General features: G+C 33.9%; 2 protein-coding genes and 1 pseudogene across 2 annotated transcripts; 2 read left to right on the top strand and 1 right to left on the bottom strand.

The window, feature by feature from the left end:
* The first annotated feature begins 7,317 nt into the window (after nucleotides 1-7,317).
* LOC146953564 (alkane hydroxylase MAH1 pseudogene) lies at nucleotides 7,318-9,260 on the top strand (annotated as a pseudogene).
* Nucleotides 9,261-12,121: 2,861 nt separating this feature from the next.
* On the top strand, nucleotides 12,122-15,070 carry LOC146953563 (uncharacterized). The gene is made up of 2 exons (XM_085710619.1): nucleotides 12,122-14,790; nucleotides 14,872-15,070. Exon 1 carries the CDS (start codon nucleotides 12,194-12,196, stop codon nucleotides 14,786-14,788), a length of 2,595 nt encoding a protein of 864 aa, XP_085566745.1. The 5' UTR covers nucleotides 12,122-12,193; the 3' UTR covers nucleotides 14,789-14,790; nucleotides 14,872-15,070.
* Nucleotides 15,071-18,977: 3,907 nt separating this feature from the next.
* LOC146953562 (kunitz-type trypsin inhibitor-like 2 protein) lies at nucleotides 18,978-20,056 on the bottom strand. The gene has a single exon (XM_085748632.1). It carries the CDS (start codon nucleotides 19,767-19,769, stop codon nucleotides 19,104-19,106), a length of 666 nt encoding a protein of 221 aa, XP_085604758.1. The 5' UTR covers nucleotides 19,770-20,056; the 3' UTR covers nucleotides 18,978-19,103.
* Nucleotides 20,057-20,998: the final 942 nt, after the last annotated feature.

Raw genomic sequence — 20,998 nt, 5'->3', positions numbered from 1 at the left:
AAATCTAACATGCATTTTCTTTCAAAAGTTCCTTATACTAGCTCCATAGTGAGATAATTAGGGATGGCAATGGGTACCCTTTGGGCAGGGTACTATAGCGCACATCCCCGTACCCGCGTTTCTAAAAAATCCTCGTTCCCGGGCCCATACCCTCATGGGTAACAAGCATGGTGCCCGTCCCCATACCCTATGGGCATCTAAGCGCCTGTAACCGCGCCCATTACCCGCACTTTCACAACAAAAAGATAATAAATAACAAAAAATATCACACCATAACTAAAATATGATCATAAATCTTTTAAATCAACATAAAAATTATTACGCATTATATTATTTAACCAAATAAAAAGCATCTAAAATATAAAAAACAAGTGCATATTATAATAAATATCAAAGACTTAGGATTACTTAACTAACTTTAATATTAAATAAAATTGTTGGTATAGTCTATATAATGTGCAGGCATGGGGCGGGGTGGGTACTAGAGTGCCCGAACCCGCGCCCATACCCTTTCAAATTTGAGGGTAATTACCCGAGCCCGCACCCATACCCATTAATGCGGGTATTTACCCGCCCATCGTGGGTATTTTTTGCGGGTGCCCATTGGGCTTGGGTCCAATTGCCATCCTATTTTATCTTGGTTTTCGGGTGTCAAACATTGATTAAGTTTGAACCCTTTTAACCTTTGATATCTCATTTTTTCTTGGGAAGGGAAAAAATAAGCAAAACCCTTGAGAATCGAGGTCCGGGAGTTGTTTTCGCTACGGGAAGGTGTTAGGCACCCATAACGACTATAGTATCCTATAGGAACCGTCTTTACTTTCTACGCGTGCGCTTCATTTTTAAATGCTATTTGAAAAATGATATTTACACCTAAGAGTTTACTAAGTGAAGAATTGGAGGGAGAAGAAGACGTTTGAATTTTTATTTTATTTGAATTGAAGGAATTTTGATTCCTTGCCTACGTACCCGTTTAAGGGATCAAATCCACCGTAGTTCTCTTCCAAAAAATGTTTTTTTTGTTTTTGTTGGTTGATTTTAAGTTTGAAAATTGGAATTTTGAAGAATGAGAGAGAGAGGCCTCAAGGGCATAAGATTGTGAAATTGTGAGGTTGAATTAGTTATTTTGCAAAAGAAGGTCAAAGTATGATTAAAATTCATTAAGTTTTTATTTAAGAAAAGAAAAGGAAAATTCAATGGGATTTTGATCCCAAGGTTTATTAAGAAAAATATTTGAGTGATGTTGTTCATATTTTTTTTGGAAAAGGGTTTTTTGTCTAAGTTTCAAAGTACCTAAACATACATCTAAACATACATATCCTAGCCATACATCTAAAGTAACCAAGTGAGGTGTGTGCTAGTGTCGGTGTGAGTGTCGGTGTACATTATTAGAGTCCATTGTCCTTTACATCATTGGCCTAAATACATTCTATGGTCTTGCAAGAATTTTAAAGGCATAAAGTAAAATACAAGAGCTCCTAGGTGTTACATTCTAATTTTTGCATGAATTTTAAAGTGCAAGAAATAAAAGGATGAGGATATGAGATGGAGGATGAAATGCTCATGATGTATGAAACATGAAGTAGAGTGGTTAGTGAAAATAAGGCATAAAATGATAGAAAGATAGGCAAGGAAATACTAAACAAAGAATAGTAAAAATGACAAGAATAAAGTGTCAAAATGTAGTAAAAATTCACCATAACCTCTCAATAAGTACATGACCTATAATTCTCCTATCATAAGCAATTTTCAAAGACTTGATTGTATTATGAGTGTGAGACTTATAGGGCATATTCAAGTCAAGGATCATGACATATTTTTAGGTACACTTAGCACTTTATTTTCACATACACACATATTTACATGACTTGTAAAACAAGAAACTAATTACACATATTCACATGCAGCAAGAAACACATACAAACAGTAGCTAAAACTTCACAAAATCATATGGTATAGGTCACAAACATTTATCAAGAAATTGGAACTAGAATCAAGCAAATTTCACAAGTTTTTAATCCAAAAACATCACAAAATAGCAAGAAAATCATCACATTATTTTTTATCAATTTTCAATATGCAAAAATCATCACAAAAACACTACAAAATTATCAAGAAATGTATATGAATTTTTTTAGAATTTTAAAAGATTTTTAGACTCAAGAACATGCAAATCTTCACAAATTTTAACAAACATAGTAAACAATTTACAAGAAAATACCACATATTTTTAATCAAGATTTATTATGTAAAACAGATCAAGAATTACAAAAAAAAAAAAATACAAGAAAACAACTAGAAATTTTTTTAGGAAGCTTATTAAAATTTTCAAGTGAGCCAGGGGTGTAAAAATTTAAAGCACAGTAGTAAAATAGCAAGAAATTGAGGTGAAAACGAAATACCTAGCAAGACCAAACCCAGGCCCAAAGATTGAGATGGATTTGGGTACACAGGACGCTACAGGGGCCGCTAGATTGATCCAAATGGATCAGGCCTGGATCTAACGGTCTATACTACAGGGAACGTTGAACCAGGGTGAACCAGACTGGTTTATGCAAACCGGTCCGGTTCACACCTTATATATATGCTGGAAACCGATTTTTCTTCATTTGCTAGTGTTCTTTCTCTCTCTAACCTCGTAACGCTCTCTCTTCTCTCTACACACAAAAGCCTGACCGGGAAATGAGAAAGGGGGCGGAGGACGGTGGTCGAAGGCTGAGGAAGATGAAGATTCATCGGAATCTTCATCTTCTCCGGCGATCTGACGCCATTTATGAATCTAAACACATAAAACAGATCGTCTCCCTCTCCCGTTCTCGTTCCTGATGTTCAAACGTTCAAGAACCTCTTCGTTTATACTGGATCTAAGGTGCATGGATTCGGTTCTTCGAAGTATTTAAACGATGCAACATCATAGTAACAAACCAAGAACGTACATGAATCAAGTTGAGAAAGAGAGAAACGATACCGAATAGCTTGTGATGATGAACTTTTGATGAGATCCACGCGATTCTTCTTCGTCCTTTGATTTTCTGGAAACATTCAAACCCTAACCATTTCAATCTTTGCAGGTTTGAGGTTCATTTCGTTGCTGATCCTTGATTCGTTGTTTAATTCGAAACCCTAGGGTTTTCGAATGGCTCGAATTGGATTTTGCTTCGTCGTTGTTGGATTGTTTGTGGATTCGGCGTTGATGAAATTGACTTGATCTTGATGAAGCTGTTTCGAATCTTTACTAGATTTGATTCAATTTTGTTGAATGCTTCTTGATTGATTCGGTTATTGTGTTTTCTGGAGATGAATGTGATGATGATTTTGATGAATGTTCATCATGTTCTTCACCAATTTCTGGGTTTTGATCGGTTTGGGAAGAGAGAGAGATTGATTTCTGTTTCTGAAATGTTGTTGATGTGGCGTTGAATCAATGGATTTGATGACTCTGACTGATGAGGTGGCCTTTTATAGGCTGCCACTTGTGGACTCTGGACCAATAAGACACTGCCACGTGGACACAAGCTTGTCACAAACTTCTGGACCAACTTGCAATTATTAAAAATTGAAGGACTAAAAAGAAAAATGACAACAAGGACTAAAAATGCAATTATTAGAAATTTTAGGACTAAAATAAAAAATTAAAAATAAAATTGAATTAAAATTGGTAAACGGAAAATAACGTAAAGTGAAACGATTAAAAATGACAAAACGGACTAAAACGAACCAATTACTTAAATGAGGTACTTTAAAGTAACCTCTCTCTGCCAAAATTTCGTGTGAAAAGACCAAAATGCCCCTAGGGACTAAAACGACTCAAATGCAATTTTAAAATGGTTTTGGACATGGAATTAGAGCAAGAGTTTATGCAAGCAAAATTAAAATACTCAGAGACAATTTTTAAGGAATTAAGCAGAGTTTTAACACATGAAAAGACTAAAATGCCCCTAGGGGCTAAACTGACTCAAAATGACTCAGATGCAAATTCTTGAAATGGATTTTGACATGGAGTTGAAATAAGGACTTATTCAAACCAGTTGAAAAGACTCAAACAATTTTTCAAAGATTGAAAGAAATTTTAACATAGGAAATGACTAAAATACCCTTTTTCATGAATTTTGCAAATAATATTGAAATAAGATGCAGAGAAAGATGCAATTGATCAGAGACATATCAAATGACTTGAAATACAAGAAAAGAAGAATTGAGCTGGTATTTTTAGGTCCAAAATTAGGGTATAACATATCCCTAGAGATAATGAATTTATTTCCTTTGAACAATATTACAATGGGATAGACCTTAAAAAATTGGTCAAAATTAAATTCATCTTGTACAATATATACATTAGTAGGGGATGACTTTCAGTCTAATGTGGTGGCAATGACTTTCAGATTTTGTAAAAGTCTATTCAGTCAGCAACACTTATCAATTTATAGTAGTTTTTATGTGCCTAGTTAACCTTTTATAGCGGATATTTGACATAAGAAGGTTCCTTTGAAGGTCTCGGTTTTTGTGTGGTGTGTTTTACGGAATCGGCTTCCAACAAGGGACAATTTAATTAGTTGTGGTATTCTCCAACCCGACTCTAATCTTTGTGTAAGTTGTTGCGGGATGCAGGAAATAATTGATCATATTTTTTTTTTATGTTGCAATCATTTCAACGATCTTTGGACTCTTATTCACACTTGGATCAGTATTTTTTTTTTCTGTTGACTGATCTCGTGTATCAGATCACTTTTTGCAGTTTGGACATATAGGCGGGTTCTCCAAAACTTTTCGATCTTTTTTATACCAGGTTTGGTTTGCCTGTGGATAGGTGATTTGGAAAGAAGTGAATAATAGGATTTTTAATCACAAGGAAGATCAATGGCATCATTTATTAGACAAGATTAACCTCGTTTATTTTTTGTGGTTGAAAGCAAACAAACATTCTTTTGCTTTCGATTATCATGCTTGGTGGCTAAAAGATTTCTAAAAGTTTAACTTAGAGCCATGAAGAATAAAAAAAATTCAAATCTTAAGGATACATTTGATCCGATTCTCGAAAAAGTTAATAAGCAATGATAGAAAATTATGGGATACATCAAATCTAACATGCATTTTCTTTCAAAAGTTCCTTATACTAGCTCCATAGTGAGATAATTAGGGATGGCAATGGGTACCCTTTGGGCAGGGTACTATAGCGCACATCCCCGTACCCGCGTTTCTGAAAATCCCCGTTCCCGGGCCCATACCCTCATGGGTAACAAGTATGGTGCCCGTCCCCATACCCTATGGGCATCTAAGCACCCGTAACCGCGCCCATTACCCGCACTTTCACAACAAAAAGATAATAAATAACAAAAAATATCACACCATAATTAAAATATGATCATAAATCTTTTAAATCAACATAAAAATTATTACGCATTATATTATTTAACCAAATAAAAAGCATCTAAAATATAAAAAACAAGTGAATATTATAATAAATATCAAAGACTTAGGATTACTTAACTAACTTTAATATTAAATAAAATTATTGGTATAGTCTATATAATGTGCGGGCATGGGGCGGGGTGGGTACTAGAGTGCCCGTACCCGCGCCCATACCCTTTCAAATTTGAGGGTAATTACCCGAGCCCGCACCCATACCCATTAATGCGGGTATTTACCCGCCCATCGTGGGTATTTTTTGCGGGTGCCCATTGGGCTTGGGTCCAATTGCCATCCCTAGAGATAATGAATTTATTTCCTTTGAACAATATTACAATGGGATAGACCTTAAAAAATTGGTCAAAATTAAATTCATCTTGTACAATATATACATTAGTAGGGGAAATGAATAAATAAAAATTACCTACATGAATCAATGGTAAAGAGTGACAAAATTTCATATGATTTTCCTATTTACACAACAGAATAAACAGATTTGGCATCCTATTCACTCATGACATAGGAATAATTTGTATCAACAGTGTCCCTTTGATGGCTCAACCCTGCCAAGTGTGTGTCATTTATTGATAATGTATCTGAAGCAGGTTCTCATGTGGACTTGCAAGATTCCTTGAGTAGGTTAACTTTTGACAGCCTCTGCACTGTTGTATTTGGATTTGATCCTAATTCCTAATTGCCTTCCAAACAAGTTTAGTGAGCTTAGAGAAATTGCTTATAAAAAATATCTTAGTGTGATAGAGGAAGTTATTTATGCAGGCTGCAGAAATGGCTGCATGTTGGTCAAGAGAAAAATGAGAGAATAACATTTCTAGGTTAAGGGAAGCCGAAGAAAATCTTGACAGATTCTTGTATGAAAGTATAACATTTTCCAAACAAAATAAAAAATAAATGTGGCACCTTTGAAGAAATGAACGAAAGTTATGGGCGAAGATCTTAGTTTCATTCTAATGAAGATGGTCGCAGCCGCTTTGTTATGGAAATTTCGCATACAAGTGGTGGAAGGTCACCCCATAACCCCAAAACTTTCTATTATTCTTGGCATGAAACATGGCTTGAGGGTTAAAGTCACTAAAAGATGCATTTGACTGAAGTCGCTCTGAATGATCGGTTATATAGAATGTTTCCTTGGAACTATTTGTCATTGTTTCTCTGTGTGTCTTGGTTAAATATTGTTAAGCTCTCTAGTGATGTTATTTTATATGGTATGACCGGCCTGGCAGCAAGTCGCGTTCCCTGTGAAATGAGCTGAAGAGGCCGGACCGGTTGTTAAGACCTTGGTTTGCACTCTAATCGTACTACTAAGTGCATTTTGGAAGAGTCAGAAGTTATTCAAATTTATTTTGGTACATTTTGGGATTCTCGGTTAGAACTATAGTCATAGGATGGGCGTGCCAATTTTAACCCATAGTTTCATTTGTTGATTATTACAGAATCCAAAGGTAGGCCAATTCTTCACTTTTGATTAATCTTGATTCAAGAACAAGTTCAATGTTCTGTGGGAACAGACCCCAGCTAATAGCCAAAATCCTCTGATAATATAAAGTACGAGTCAGGATTCAAACCCCAGCTAAATTAGGTGCAATTTCAGAGCATCACTATCTCATGTGACTGTGGCAGGAATATTAAGAAGACAGTGTTCACACCTTTTTGAGGCAACATATTTAAGCAAAAGTTTTAACTACTACATAGTACAAGTAGGTTTTATAAAAACAAACAAATTTTCATAATTATTTTTTGTTTTGTTCTCCATTAACACAACATAATTGATTCTTACTTTCAACTACCTACTTAAATGTCATGCACCTAACTGAATATAACTGTTATTTTAAGATTGAATCTTAAAAGACTGTCATACACCTAACATTCTCTACACTGAGGAGAATAAAGCAAGTAAATTAAGTTTGCATTTAAAGGTCTGAAATGGTTCATTCTCATAATGCACTAAATTGGCTATATAAGTGTAAAGCATGTACACAATTTATATGCATGCATCAAAGACACATGCATTTCGAAAACACATACTTCAGTAAATCTACAATGTCCATAGTTCAGTGTATTGGAGGATTTCTAGCCATACTAATCTTCCTATACATTTACTATTGGAGACGCAATAGAGATGAATTTGCACCAATTAATTTGCCAATAATTGGTATGCTACCGGGGCTTTTGCGTCACCTGTCCCATTTCCATGATCATACAACCTTAATTTTGAAACATCATGGAGGAACATTTCGATTTGAAGGAGCTTGGTTCACAAACACAAGCTTTATCGGTACTAGTGATCCAATGAATGTCGACCACATTGCGAGCAAGAATTTTGGCAACTACAGAAGAGGGTCTAACTTCAAAGAAATTTTTGATTTTTTTGGAGATGGTATTTTAAATTCTAATTCGCACGTATGGAAACAACAGAGGACGATGTTTCATTCATTTCTCAAAAGGAAAACCTTCAAGAACTTTTTCCAACAAAGTATGAAGAAAAAGTTGGAGAACTGCCTACTACCATTTCTTAATGATGTATCTGAAATAGGTGCTCAGGTGGACCTGGAGGATGCCTTGAGTAGGTTCACTTTTGACAGCATCTGCACTATTGCATTTGGATTTGATCCTAATTGCCTTCCAAACAAGTTTAATGAGCAACGAGAAATTGCATATCAAAAATCTCTTCCTGTTATAGATGAGGTGATAATTTACCGGCACTTCATACCACGTTGTCTATGGAAGCTGCAAAAATGGCTCAATGTTGGTCAAGAAAGGAAGTTAAAGGAAGCCGAAAAAAATCTTGACCGTTTCTTGTATGAAAGTATAAAATTTTCCAAACAAGAGCAAAGCAAGTGCAGCAACAATGAAGAAATGGATGACTTTGTAAAAGCACTGATGAAGGAAGGATCTGGAAAGGGGGAATGGATGAGAAGTATCTTAGAGACAATGTACTCACTCTCTTTTTAGCAGGAAATGGCCCGGTTACTTCAGGTCTCAGTTGGTTTTTCTGGCTTGTTTCAACTCATCCCATTGTGGAAGCCAAAATTATTCGAGAAATAAAAGATAACTGGCCCACAAAAGAGGAGAATCAGATTCCTTCGAGAGATGAGGATCTTGATAAGCTAGTGCACCTCCATGGAGCTATATGTGAAGCCTTGAGACTTTATCCTCCTGTACCTTTTGAGCATATATGTGCATTCAAATCCGATATACTACCTAGTGGCGAGCGTGTTAGTCCAAATACAAGGTTACTGTACTCTTTGTACGCTATGGGAAGGATGGAACAAATATGGGGAGAAGACTGCATGGAATTTAAGCCTGAGAGATGGGTATCAGAGAGAGGAAACACTATACATGTACCATCTTACAAGTTCATTGCTTTCAATACAGGACCTAGAAGTTGTATGGGTAAGGATATAAGCTTCATTCAAATGAAGATGGTCGCAGCTGCTTTGTTACCGAAATTTCACATAAAGGTGGTGGAAGGTCACCGTGTAATCCCGAAGCTTTCTTTTGTTCTTCACATGAAACATGGCTTGAAGGTTAAAGTCACTAAAAGATGCATTTGACTGAAGTCTCTCCGAGCGATCGGTGATATATGTTTTCTCCTATAACCTATTAGTTGTTGCTCTTTGTCTTTGTCAAACATTGTTATGGTCTAGTTATGTTATTCTCTATTTTAGCAATTATATGTCAATGTAATAATCTGCTTTAAGTTGAACTATTTTTATATTCTGAAGTTGTTGGAGATGACCTCTCCAAGCAACAATAACATCATATATTTTAAAAACTTGTTTCTGCTAATGATTAATGTATTCAGTTATGCTATATATCGCGAAAGCCTTGCACATGAATTTTATGAACTCTCTTTTTATTTATATCCTCAAAAAAAAAAAATTAAATAATAGAACCACTATTAGTATATGTTATTACGCGGAAAAAAAGATCTTGTTGTTATAGCTTCACATATTTAAGATCCTGTACTTTGTCTCACGCGCGCATAGGTGTGAAGGTGACACGCCTATGCTAATTGAAAGCGATTAAGTGCAATTTCAGAGCAGTACACTGGCATGTGACTGTGACAGGAAGATTAAGAAGATAGTGTTCAGACTTCAGACCGTTTTGAGGCAATATATTTAAGAACAAGTTGTAACTACTGCATAGTACAAAAGAGTATATAAGTGTAAAGCATGTACATATTTTAATATGATGTCCTCTACTTTCTGTGCATGCATCATAGACACAAACAATTTGAAACATACGTTAGTAAATAAAGTAGAGATGAAATTATGCCGAAATGGCCAGTAATTGGTATGTTACCGAGGTTATTGAGTCATCATGGAGGAACTTCAAACAGAAGCTTTACCGCGACCACTGATCACAATGAATGTTGACCACATCACAAGCAGGAATTTTGGTAATTACAGGACATGGCCTAACTTCGAAGAAATTTTAGAAGTTTTTGGTGATAGTAATTTAAATTCTGATTCCAACGAATGGAAACAGGAGAGGATAATGATTCATTCATTCCTCAAAAGGAAAATCAAGAGAACTGCCTACTATAATTTCTGAAATAGGTTCACCTTTGACAAACGTATAAGTGCATACAGAAATGGATCCATGTTAAGAAAGTATCGACCGATTCTTGTACGAACGTATAAGTGCATACTTCAAATGAGTGAGAACTGAGAAGTATCATAGACACACTGCACTCACTCTTTCCTGATGGCAGTAAATGGCACAACAGCACAACTAGTTGGTTTTTCTGGCTTCTTTCAACTTATCTTATTGTGGAAGAAAAAATTATTCAAGAGATCAAAGATAATTTGGCTAACACAAGAGGACAATTGGATTACTTTGAGGGATATGGATCTTGATAAGCTAGTATACCTCATAGAGCTGTCAAAACGTTTAGTCCGATTAATTATAGGGCTTGGGCCTTAAATATTGATCCCAAATTTTTATAGGGCTTTTTAACACGGCCCTAAAAATCTTGGTACCTGTTTGGGCTAGCCCGAACGGGCCGCAGGTAGCCCGTTAGCCCGCATAACAAAAAAAAAATGCTATACATTATGTATATTTTTTAAATAATTCTTTACTTAGTTAATTATCAAAGTAAAAATTCAATGAATTAACACACAAATATAAAAGTAATATAAAATTATATTTACTCGTTTCGTTACTTATAATTTTAAAGATCGAATATATAAATATCTATAACTAGCGTACGTAATTTATTTAAAATTGTTTTTCTCGTCGTTTTAGTTTACGACGTTTGTACAAAAATATTTACAATTTTTTTTTGTGCTAGATATTATTTAAACATATTAAAAATATTATCTATTATCTATAAGAAATTTTACAGGAGTATTTTATAGTACTTTTTTATTTTTAAACGGTCCGGTCCGTTTATCCCGCGGTCCGTGTAGGGCGAGGCTCGGGTAGTATTTTTTAAGCCCGTATTTCAACCGGGTTTTTTTGGTCCGGCTTGATAAAGCCTGATGCCCGTTTTGACAGCTCTCTTCATGCAAATGTTGTCAAAATCGGGATTTTGCTTTAGGTCGAAAGAGAAGAGTAAAATCGACAATTGTAAAATCACAACCAAAATCGAAGGATTTTACTCAACTACTTTTGTAGAATCGATATAAAAAAAATCGTAAAATCACAATCAAAATCGATAAATTTTACTAAAAAGAATAATAATAGTAAATATATGTTAAAATGGTATATAATCATAAATGACTTAGACCATTAAACCCTTTAGTTTTCTACCATAACAAAAATTTCATCTACCTTTCCACAATCAAACAAGTAGTACACCGTAACTTTTAAGTAAAACCACAGAATTAAAACTTAAATAATTGATTGTTACTTTCAACCATTCACTCAAATTCCTTTAAAAAAAAAAAAAACCACTCACTCAAATGTCATGGACCTAACACTGTCTATAATGAGAAGAAGGAAGCAAGTCAATTAAATTTGCATCTGTCTTTATACATTCTACGAAATATAGTAAGTGTAAGAAAGTTCAAAATTTTGAAGGTTAGTACAAATATCGCACTTATATGCATATCAGGGCCGGCCATGGGGGGTGCAAACAGCTCAACATAGCTGGGCCTCCCCCAGGCATGGGCCTCCAAAAATTTTTTAATACCCACTACTATGTTGTGCACTCAAAAAAAAATAAAAATATTCTAAGGCTGTAAAGGTAAAGCGCGCTCATTATTTCTTTCACGCTAAAACTTTCACGCTTTCACTTCCTCCATTCCACAACAACATCACCGATTCGGCACCATCTCTGATTCATCCATCATCAAGGCTTTCCTTCTTCTTCTTCCTTCACACCAAATCGCTGATTCTCCTTCCTTTTCCAAACCAACCAAGTAAACAACATTGTGTTCGGTAAGTGCTAACCCTAACTGCTGTTAAGTAAATAACCGATTTATTTTACTTCCTTTCATGAAATTGGATGATTTTTGTTGTATGTTGAAATTGCTAAAATAGAGATTGATAGAGATTCGGTTGATTATTAATAGAAGTAGACAGTAGTTACTAGTAATATTTGATTTCTTCATCTTTACTGTTTTGGGGTTTTTTGTTAAAATTATTCAAATTTCAGTGTATAATTGAATTTATATATCAATATATGTTGCTAATTACTAATTATGTTTTAATTTAATTTTATGGTTTAACCTCAACATTGTACGTGGTTCAACTTCGACATTGCGGAATTGCTCAAGAACAGAAGAATTTCAGGTTCTTTTTTTTTTTTTAATCTTCCTCTATGCCTCCTAAATTGGCTCCTCCTAGATTGCCGCCTAGGACTAGAAAGTTTGAGTCTGGTGCTGAGAAGCGTAGGAAAAAGAAAAAAATTGTTGAGTTAATTGAATCCCAAACAGGAGCTCTTGATAAATTTATTGTAAAAGAAACACAATTTCCCATTGATGATAGTCCTGTTGATACTATTCCTGTTGATGCTAATCCTGTTGATGCTATTCCTGTTGATAATGTTGATGCTATGCCTATTCATGTTGATGCTATTCCTATCGATGATAATGTTGCTGTGGATGTTGATGTTGAAAATCATAATGATAATGAAGATGATAATCAAAATGTTGATAATGTTAATGACATTCACATTAGTGTAGATATATTTGATCCAAGAAATTGGGATTCTCTCGAGTCTAAAATGATTGAGTTGTTAGCTACAAAAGGCCCTATAAGAGATTTAAGTATTGTGAAGGGTCCTAGAGATAAATTTTCTAGACGTTTTACGGCTAATTTGTATACTAGAACTTTATCAAATGGAGAAAAGTGTGATAGAGATTGGCTTGTTTATTCAAAAGAGCTTGATAGGTTATTTTGTTTTTGTTGTAAAGTTTTTAAAAGAGGGATTGGTAGAGGTCAATTAACAAATGAAGGTTTTAGTGATTGGTCACATGTTGGTGTTAGACTTAAAGAGCATGAGGCAAGCTCGGATCACATTAAGAGCATGACTACTTGGTATGAATTGCGTCAAAGAATGAATAGTTTTCAAACTATTGATAAAACAACTCAAAGATTGATTGAGAAAGAAAAGGATCATTGGAAAAGTGTTTTAAAAAGAATCATTGCAATAGTTAAATTCCTTGCTAAACATAATTTGGCCTTCCGTGGTTCTGTAGACAAATTGGATGAAGATGGCAATGGGAACTTTTTGGGCTTAATTGAAATGTTAAATGAATTTGATCCATGTGTCCAAGAACATGTTAGACGTGTTAATGTTGATAATCTTCATGTTCACTATCTTGGGCCTAGAATCCAAAATGAGTTAATACTTTTGCTTGCTTCTAAAATTAAAAATCAAATCATTGAAAAAATCAAGCAAGCAAAGTATTTCTCAGTGATACTTGATTGTACTCCTGATATTAGTCACCAAGAACAAATGTCTTTGATAATACGATATGTAGATGTTTCTTCAAATTCTGTTAGCATTGAGGAGTCTTTTTTAGGATTTTTGAATGTGAATGATACAACTGGGCAAGGGCTTTTTGATGTTTTACAAGATGAATTGAAAAATCTTGATCTTGACATCTTTGATGTGCGAGGACAAGGTTATGATAATGGGTCAAATATGAAAGGAAAACATCGAGGTGTACAAAAGAGGTTTTTAAATATAAATCCAAGAGCCTTTTATACTCCTTGTAGTTGCCATAGTCTTAACTTGACATTGTGTGATATGGCTAACTCATGTGGTAAAGCTAAAGATTTTTTTGGAGTTGTTCAACACATTTATACTATTTTTGCCAACTCTACTAAAAGATGGACAATTTTGAAAGATAATTTAAAAGGGTTGACTCCAAAGTCATTGTCATCCACTCGTTGGGAGAGTCATGTAGAAAGTGTCAAAGCTATAAGAGCTGGAATGTCAGATTTTATTGAAGCTTTACTTGAAGTGTCAGATAAGGATGATGATTCTAAAATAAGAAGTGAAGCTAAATCTTTAGCAACACATGAACTTGGTGATTTTGAGTTTATAGTATCTATAATTATATGGTTTGACATATTATCTGCAATTAATTTGGTTAGCAAGCTCTTACAGTCAGATGATATGCTTATTGATGTTGCTATGTCAAAAATAAAAGACTTAATTTCTTTTTTTAAGGAATATAGAAAAACTGGTTTTAAGAAGGCCTTGGATGATGCTACAGAAGTTGCCATTGAATTAAATATTGACCCGGTATTTCCTCAACGGCGCATAATTCGAAGAAAAAGGCAGTTTGATGAGGATTTGAATACCCCGTCAGTTGAGCAATCTGAAGAAGAATCTTTTAGAGTTAATTACTTTCTTTGCCTTGTTGATCAAGCTATTGTATCTCTTAATAAGAGATTTGAACAATTCCAACAATATGAAGCTGTTTTTGGTTTTTTGTTTACTTCTGACAATTTAAAATCATTGGATAATGCAACTTTGGAGTCTTGTTGTGGTAAATTTGAACAAGCATTGAAACATAATGAGGAATCTGATATTGATGGGAGAGAACTATATGTGGAGTTAAGGTCACTTAAAGATATCTTGCCTGAACAAAAAATGGGACCTATTGAGATTTTAAGATTTTTGAAAGGCATGAGTTATTTTTCTAATACAATTGTTGCATATAGAATTTTATTGACTATTCCCGTGACAGTTGCCTCCGCAGAAAGAAGTTTTTCAAAGTTGAAGTTGTTGAAGTCTTACTTGCGGTCTACTATGATACAAGAAAGACTTAATGGCTTAGCAATGATAGCAATTGAGAATCCTATGTTGCGAAATATACAATACGAAGAGTTAATTGATGAATTTGCTTCAGTAAATGCGCGTAGGAAGTCTCGTTTTGGTGTGAATGAAGACTCTTTTTGAAGGTATTCGCCTAAACTCGTTTTATACTATTTATTATATTATTTATTTCTTATGTTTACGGACTTCATTTTTAATTTAAACAGGGCTGCGATTTTTTTGATGTTGCTGTGACTGCTTGGCTTCTATGCTGCCAGCTTTGTGCGCGCATGGCTTTTGGTGGTTTTGTGCAGGTTTCATTTTCTGTCCTCTTGTTTTAGCCTTTTAGGCATATTAGAATTAGTTCCTCTTGCTTGTGGTGTTAGGTGGGGGTTCCTTATGTATACGATAGTCATTTTCACCTATGGGTGTACCGCATATATACGGCACCTTGTATTTACCTTTTAAAAAATATAAATAGAACATTGCTCTTTTAAAAAATATATGTTTTGATTTTATCACTGGCCTCTTTTCATTCCCTGAGCCGAGCCTCCGAATTCTCAGGGACGGCCCTGATGCATATAATCCCCTCAAATTTGAAACTTATGTAGCAAATACCCCCCTCAAATTTAAAACTTATGTGCAAATACCCCCTTAAATTTTGTCTCAGGCACGAGTAGCCACTAACTGCACAACCTTAACCAGCTCAGGACAGTAGTATGCTTAGCTTACATATAAACATTGAGATATTTCATGTCTCTTCCACCTTACAAAGTCTACTTAACACAATATACACTTAATTTCAATCTTGCTCTAGCTTAAAAGTTTGTTGAAATCAGAAGAGCAATGAGGCTGCAAGAATCCATGCAAGACAGGAGCATTGAAAACGAAAAATAAACATGGACATGTCGGTGTAAGTTATTATGCATAAGGATTTTTATATGCATCATGCATAAGCTAATCACAGCCATTAGATGAGGGACATGTGTTATAATCTGGTGCTTCAGCTCAAACATATCACAACCGTCAGATCAGGGACACGTGTCCTAATCTTGTCATCCAACCGGTCCTCTCTTATCTCCTTCTCTCTGCAACTTCCGGTCATCCCTACCAAAAAACCAGCGACGGAAAACAGCTCCGGCGCGGTGGTCGGAGCTCCAACGTCGACCTTTTTTACAAAATTTTACATGTTTCAAATCGATTTCTCCTTCTGAGTATGAATCCAACATCGTTTTTCAAAGAAAGCTTAAAGAAAATCCTAGATCTAAGAAATGATTTTCGAATTTTTTTGATTCAGTTTGTTACAAAGGTTGTTTTTTGATTGTATGAATTATACAAGGATGGTGACCTCGTTATCCAATGCAATACGAGCGTTGTTGTTGCCTGCGACATGTAAATTATTGGAAACAACCATGGAATTTCCTGGAGCGGGATACTTGAACACTGCAATATACTTGAATCAACTTCATTCAGCGGGATACTTTTTTTTTTATTTGAAAAATATCAATAATGATAATCATTTTGACTGAACCAGGGACTAAATAATCATTTTGCCGGGATACTTGAACACTGCAATATTCATGTATGCACAAACCAAAAATTAATCCATCAATCAAATGAAGAAGAAAAAAATCAATATATATATATGCACAAACAGATACACGAACAATGGACATACAGCGACCTTCGATAATAATTTGAAAAAAATCAAAGTGATTAAATATAATTAAATGCGTTGGTGTCGTGTTAGTGTCAAAAAACAAAAATGTTTTTGATATAAAGTATCGCTGTTACGAGTTAATTGATATTTGTTACGAGTTAATTTTGGTTTTGTTTTGATCGATGAATTTGTGTTACCTGCTGAAAACCATTAAATACATCCAATGGTTTTTGAGTACAATTCACAGAAACCATTTTCACAACAAAATGGTTTTGGCATAATGATGGGAAAGAAATTGGGAAAGTGTTTTTGTGAGAAATTTAATGGTTTTGAAGTACAACTCACATAAACCATTTCCACAATAAAATGGTTTTGGAGTACCAGCACAATTATTTTAAAAACCATTACACAATTGTTTTGGTTTCACATACAAGACTATCAAAACCATTAAACCGTACTTATGGTTTCAGTAATAATTTCAATGTATAACATCTTAACCATTATTTAAAACCATGTACAAATAATAATTTCATTAAAAACCATTACACAATTATTTTGGTTTCACATACAAGACTATCAAAACCATTAAACCATATTTATGGTTTCAGTAATAATTTCAGTGTATAACATCTTAATCATTATTTAAAATCATGTACCAATAATAGTTTCATTAAAAACCATTACACAATTATTTTGGTTTCACATACAAGACTATCAAAACCATTAAACCATACTTATGGTTTCAGTAATCTATACCCTGAAGTTAGTGAATAATGGTTTAAAGTATTTTCTTTTGTTACAAAACTATTAGACAATTATTTTGGTTTCACATACAAGACTATCAAAACCATTAAACCATAATTGTGGAGTTGTTAGTTCCATTGTGGTTTTGTTGCACTTTAGTTGCAACCCAACTGTATGAGCTGTCAGACGGTGAAAAATGAGTAAAATGTACTCGTGTTTCCTTTTAAGGTACAAAGTTTTAGCATGAACCTTAGAATCTGTAACTTCTTTCGATTGAAATTAGATTCTTCACTAAATCCATGTAATTTATTCTGTTTTCTTCAATAGAACTCAAATGTTACAAAAGAAACTTAATATGAATCAGGTATTAAATAATTTACAAAAAGCACTCAAAAAAACTAATTTACAAAACGATATGTTTGTTTAAATTGAGGGAAAATTTGGTTATTGCAGGTGAAAAATGATTATAGAATGAAGAGGATGAGAATTTTTGGGGGATACGACCCTTGTTATTCCACATATGCAGAAGAATTTTTCAACAGGGTGGATGTTCAATCATCTTTTCATGCAAATACAATAAAAGAAAACAATAACATAGCATGAAATAATGTTTTATATGGATGGATTAATCCACATAAAATAAAATAAAAACATTCCAATCCGAAATAACATATATCATACTACATTGAAGAAATAGATTATCTATAATCTCATGGTGAGGATGAGGTGGTGCAGTGAGGCTATCTCATTGAAGAAATATTTTTATTCCGCCAACTGAAGCTTGAAAAACAACACCAATAGCAGCAAAACGCAAAACGCAACATCAACAACATGTCCACCAAGCTTAAGCATTGAAACACCAATAGCAGAACATCGAGCATCATCAGCTGCAACAACTCCAAGTTCCAGATTGCTGAGCACAGATTTGCTATGCAATTTGTCCGAATTTCGAAATCCAATTGTAGATCTAGGATGCTGTGAGCTTGATTTTGAAAAACTAAGTTCGGATTTGAACTCTACGCGAAAAAGGATATCTAAAACTGTGATTGTTTTTAAAAAAAGAATTGTTTGACTTTCCGGCACCGTGGCTCCGGCGCCGGAAAACGGCCGGCCACCGTGCCGGAATCTGGAAAATGTTGAAGGTCATGAACAAAGAAGAAGAATGAGTAGAGAGAGAGAGGAGCGTTGAAAAAGCAATTTTCTGTGGTGGAGAAAGCAATTTCATTAATGGGTGGTGTTAATGGGCTCGACCCATACAGGGCTTATGCATGGTGCATAAGTTTGGCTTATGCACCATAACCACACCCGGACATGTCTAGCAATATATTGCTAGGAATACAGCCTAATAACTTAAGCTTAATTTTGTCAAAGTACTTTTCTGAATGTTTTTCTTTGCTTTGTTCCAAATAAGGACATATGTTCTACCACAAAAAAAAATCTTAAGAATAGCAAATGATTTAAGGAGCTCGTAAATAAGGCATAGATAAAAAAAAACTAGGTACGAAAGTTACAATTCGAGGGTTTTTCCTTAAGTGGTACGAAAAAACTTAAAGATCAACTTATTACAATTAATTAACTTAAATATTTAAGTGGTACGAAAAAAACTTAAAGGACCAATTTATTACAATTAAATAACTTAAATGACTTATTGTTTAATTTAGCCAAAAGAAAATGAGAAAAAGAGTCGGTTTGTTTATAAAAAAACGAGAGCGTTGTTTTTGACACGTGAGTATACATTTTGTTGGAAAGAGAAGTCACATGTTTCACTTAAAGTGACTTTTAATCTCAACCATTAAATTGGATCTAATGACTATAAATGACTCCTCTCATATCTTGTTATAACATTTCCTATCATATATATATATATATATATATATATATATATATATTGATCGATATAGAATAATTAAGAAAATAAAAAGGACTACATGAACAACACCAACAATATATAATTCAACTTAATACAACTTAATAAAACCTTGCACTTTAAAAGTACAATATTCATCAAAACAAGACCAAATCTTGCATAATCTAGTTAGATTGCAAAGTCGAAATTTAAGCAACAGACTTGCTAATTCCATACTTATAAGAATAATTCTCAACAAACAAAAAACCAGAAGTATGTTTGGGATTCAAAATCAATCGTCCTCCCTTCCCACCATCCTTATAATACCCAAGATCCGAACAATTAGTAGTAGATCCATTAACACAAAATACAAACTTATAAATATATCGAGCTCCACCTCCATTTCTTCGAATAAGAAATGTGCCATTCAATATTTGCATACCAGGATAGTTTTCTGGACCACCAATACCAACACAAGATTTTTGAATAACATTATCAACAAATATCAACCATTTTGAAGATTCAACACAATCAGGCTTCGTAACGAACTCAATATCAACTGGTTTACCTGTCAATATTTCACCATAATAAGGGTCTCCTGGTACACTGAATTTCACTGGTATACCTCTTTCACTAGTCAAATCTTGTTCTAAGACAGTAACCGGACACGTTGAATCACCAGTTTTTCCTAGATATACTCTTCCAGTGGTGATGCCCATAAACGATGGTATCATGGCATAACGACCCTCTGGATGAAGGGGCACCATATATGAGTCCATTATGTATTTACCATCATCATATGAGAAAGCTAGTGGAAGATTGATGATGAAAGCAAAAAGGAGGAAGGAAATGGTAAGTGAACAAATAAACTTCATTATTTGGTTAATGAGAATATTGGTTGTGTGTTTTGGAGGATTAATTACCTCTCCCCATATATTTATTTATAGTAGTATAAAGAAGCGAAGACCACTTTCAACTTCATCTGGTTCATTGATTTAATTATACTTGTTTTTGGAACTTATATATAGCATGTGACACATTTTTGAAAAAAAGGGACACACGTGAATTTTGCATGTGCTTTTGTTTTATGTCTATATGTTTGTATAATAATAATAATAATAATAATAAGTTAATATTGTTAAATAAAAAAAGTTATTTGAGCTTATGTTATTGGGATTTTTATGTTAGTAATCTAGTCATTAGGTATTATATATTTTATCTCAAACCCTATCTTTGATCTTCTGATTGATTGTCATCTCCATGTTAGAGGTCTTACCTTAATAATTAATTCTTTTAGGATTTCTTTATATTCTAATGACTTGAGAGCATCTCGTGGTCCACGAGGACCATAAACCTTATATTTTTTTAAGGTTTAATAGCAGTTTTGTCCTCTCTAAATATCAAAAAGTTGTGATTTTAGCCGCTTAACAAAATAAAATACAATTCAACCCCTTAAGTACCGCCCCTTTTGCAATTTTTGCCCCCAAACCAATTTTGACCAAGTCAATGCTGACATTGACGCCCTAATAATTAATTCTTTTAGGATTTTCTTTTTATATTCTAATGACTTGAAAGCATCTCGTGGTCCACGAGGACCATAAACCTTATATTTTTTTTAAGGGACCATAAACCTTATAATTTTTTAGTTTTCTTTTAGAGGGATTTTTTATAGTGTTTTTTAAGGAGGAATTTTTTAGTATTTGTTTAGTGGTTTTGTGAGGGCACATATGGTATTAGCCTTTGTTTAAGTGAAATGATAGTATTTTTAAGCAACAATCATTTTATGATAATTTTTAGGATAACACTCTCTCTTTCACTCTTTGTCATGCTCTAATTCTGTTTTTACTCTCTCTCTATTGTTTTTTCCTCAAAATAAAAAGGAAAAAAATGTTGTGCTAAAAGTTGTCGGAAAATACTTGACAAACATATGTGAAACTATGGGTATTAATGAGGTAGCCATATTATTTATACGAGTGGGTATATGTTTAGTAACTCAATTAAATATATTTAGCTCTTTCAAATAAGTTTATTAGTCAAAATTTAGGACGAAAAAGATACATAAAGATTGTACAAAAAAACCTTAAAGATTACCACTTATTTGATA

Source organism: Medicago sativa, chromosome 1 (genome assembly GCF_051527215.1).
Source record: "Medicago sativa cultivar Bolivia chromosome 1, Bolivia_mono, whole genome shotgun sequence".
In the NCBI taxonomy this organism is placed as follows: domain Eukaryota; kingdom Viridiplantae; phylum Streptophyta; class Magnoliopsida; order Fabales; family Fabaceae; genus Medicago; species Medicago sativa.
The sequence above is the reverse complement of the archived record's forward strand: the minus strand, read 5'-3'. Positions and strand labels throughout refer to the sequence as shown.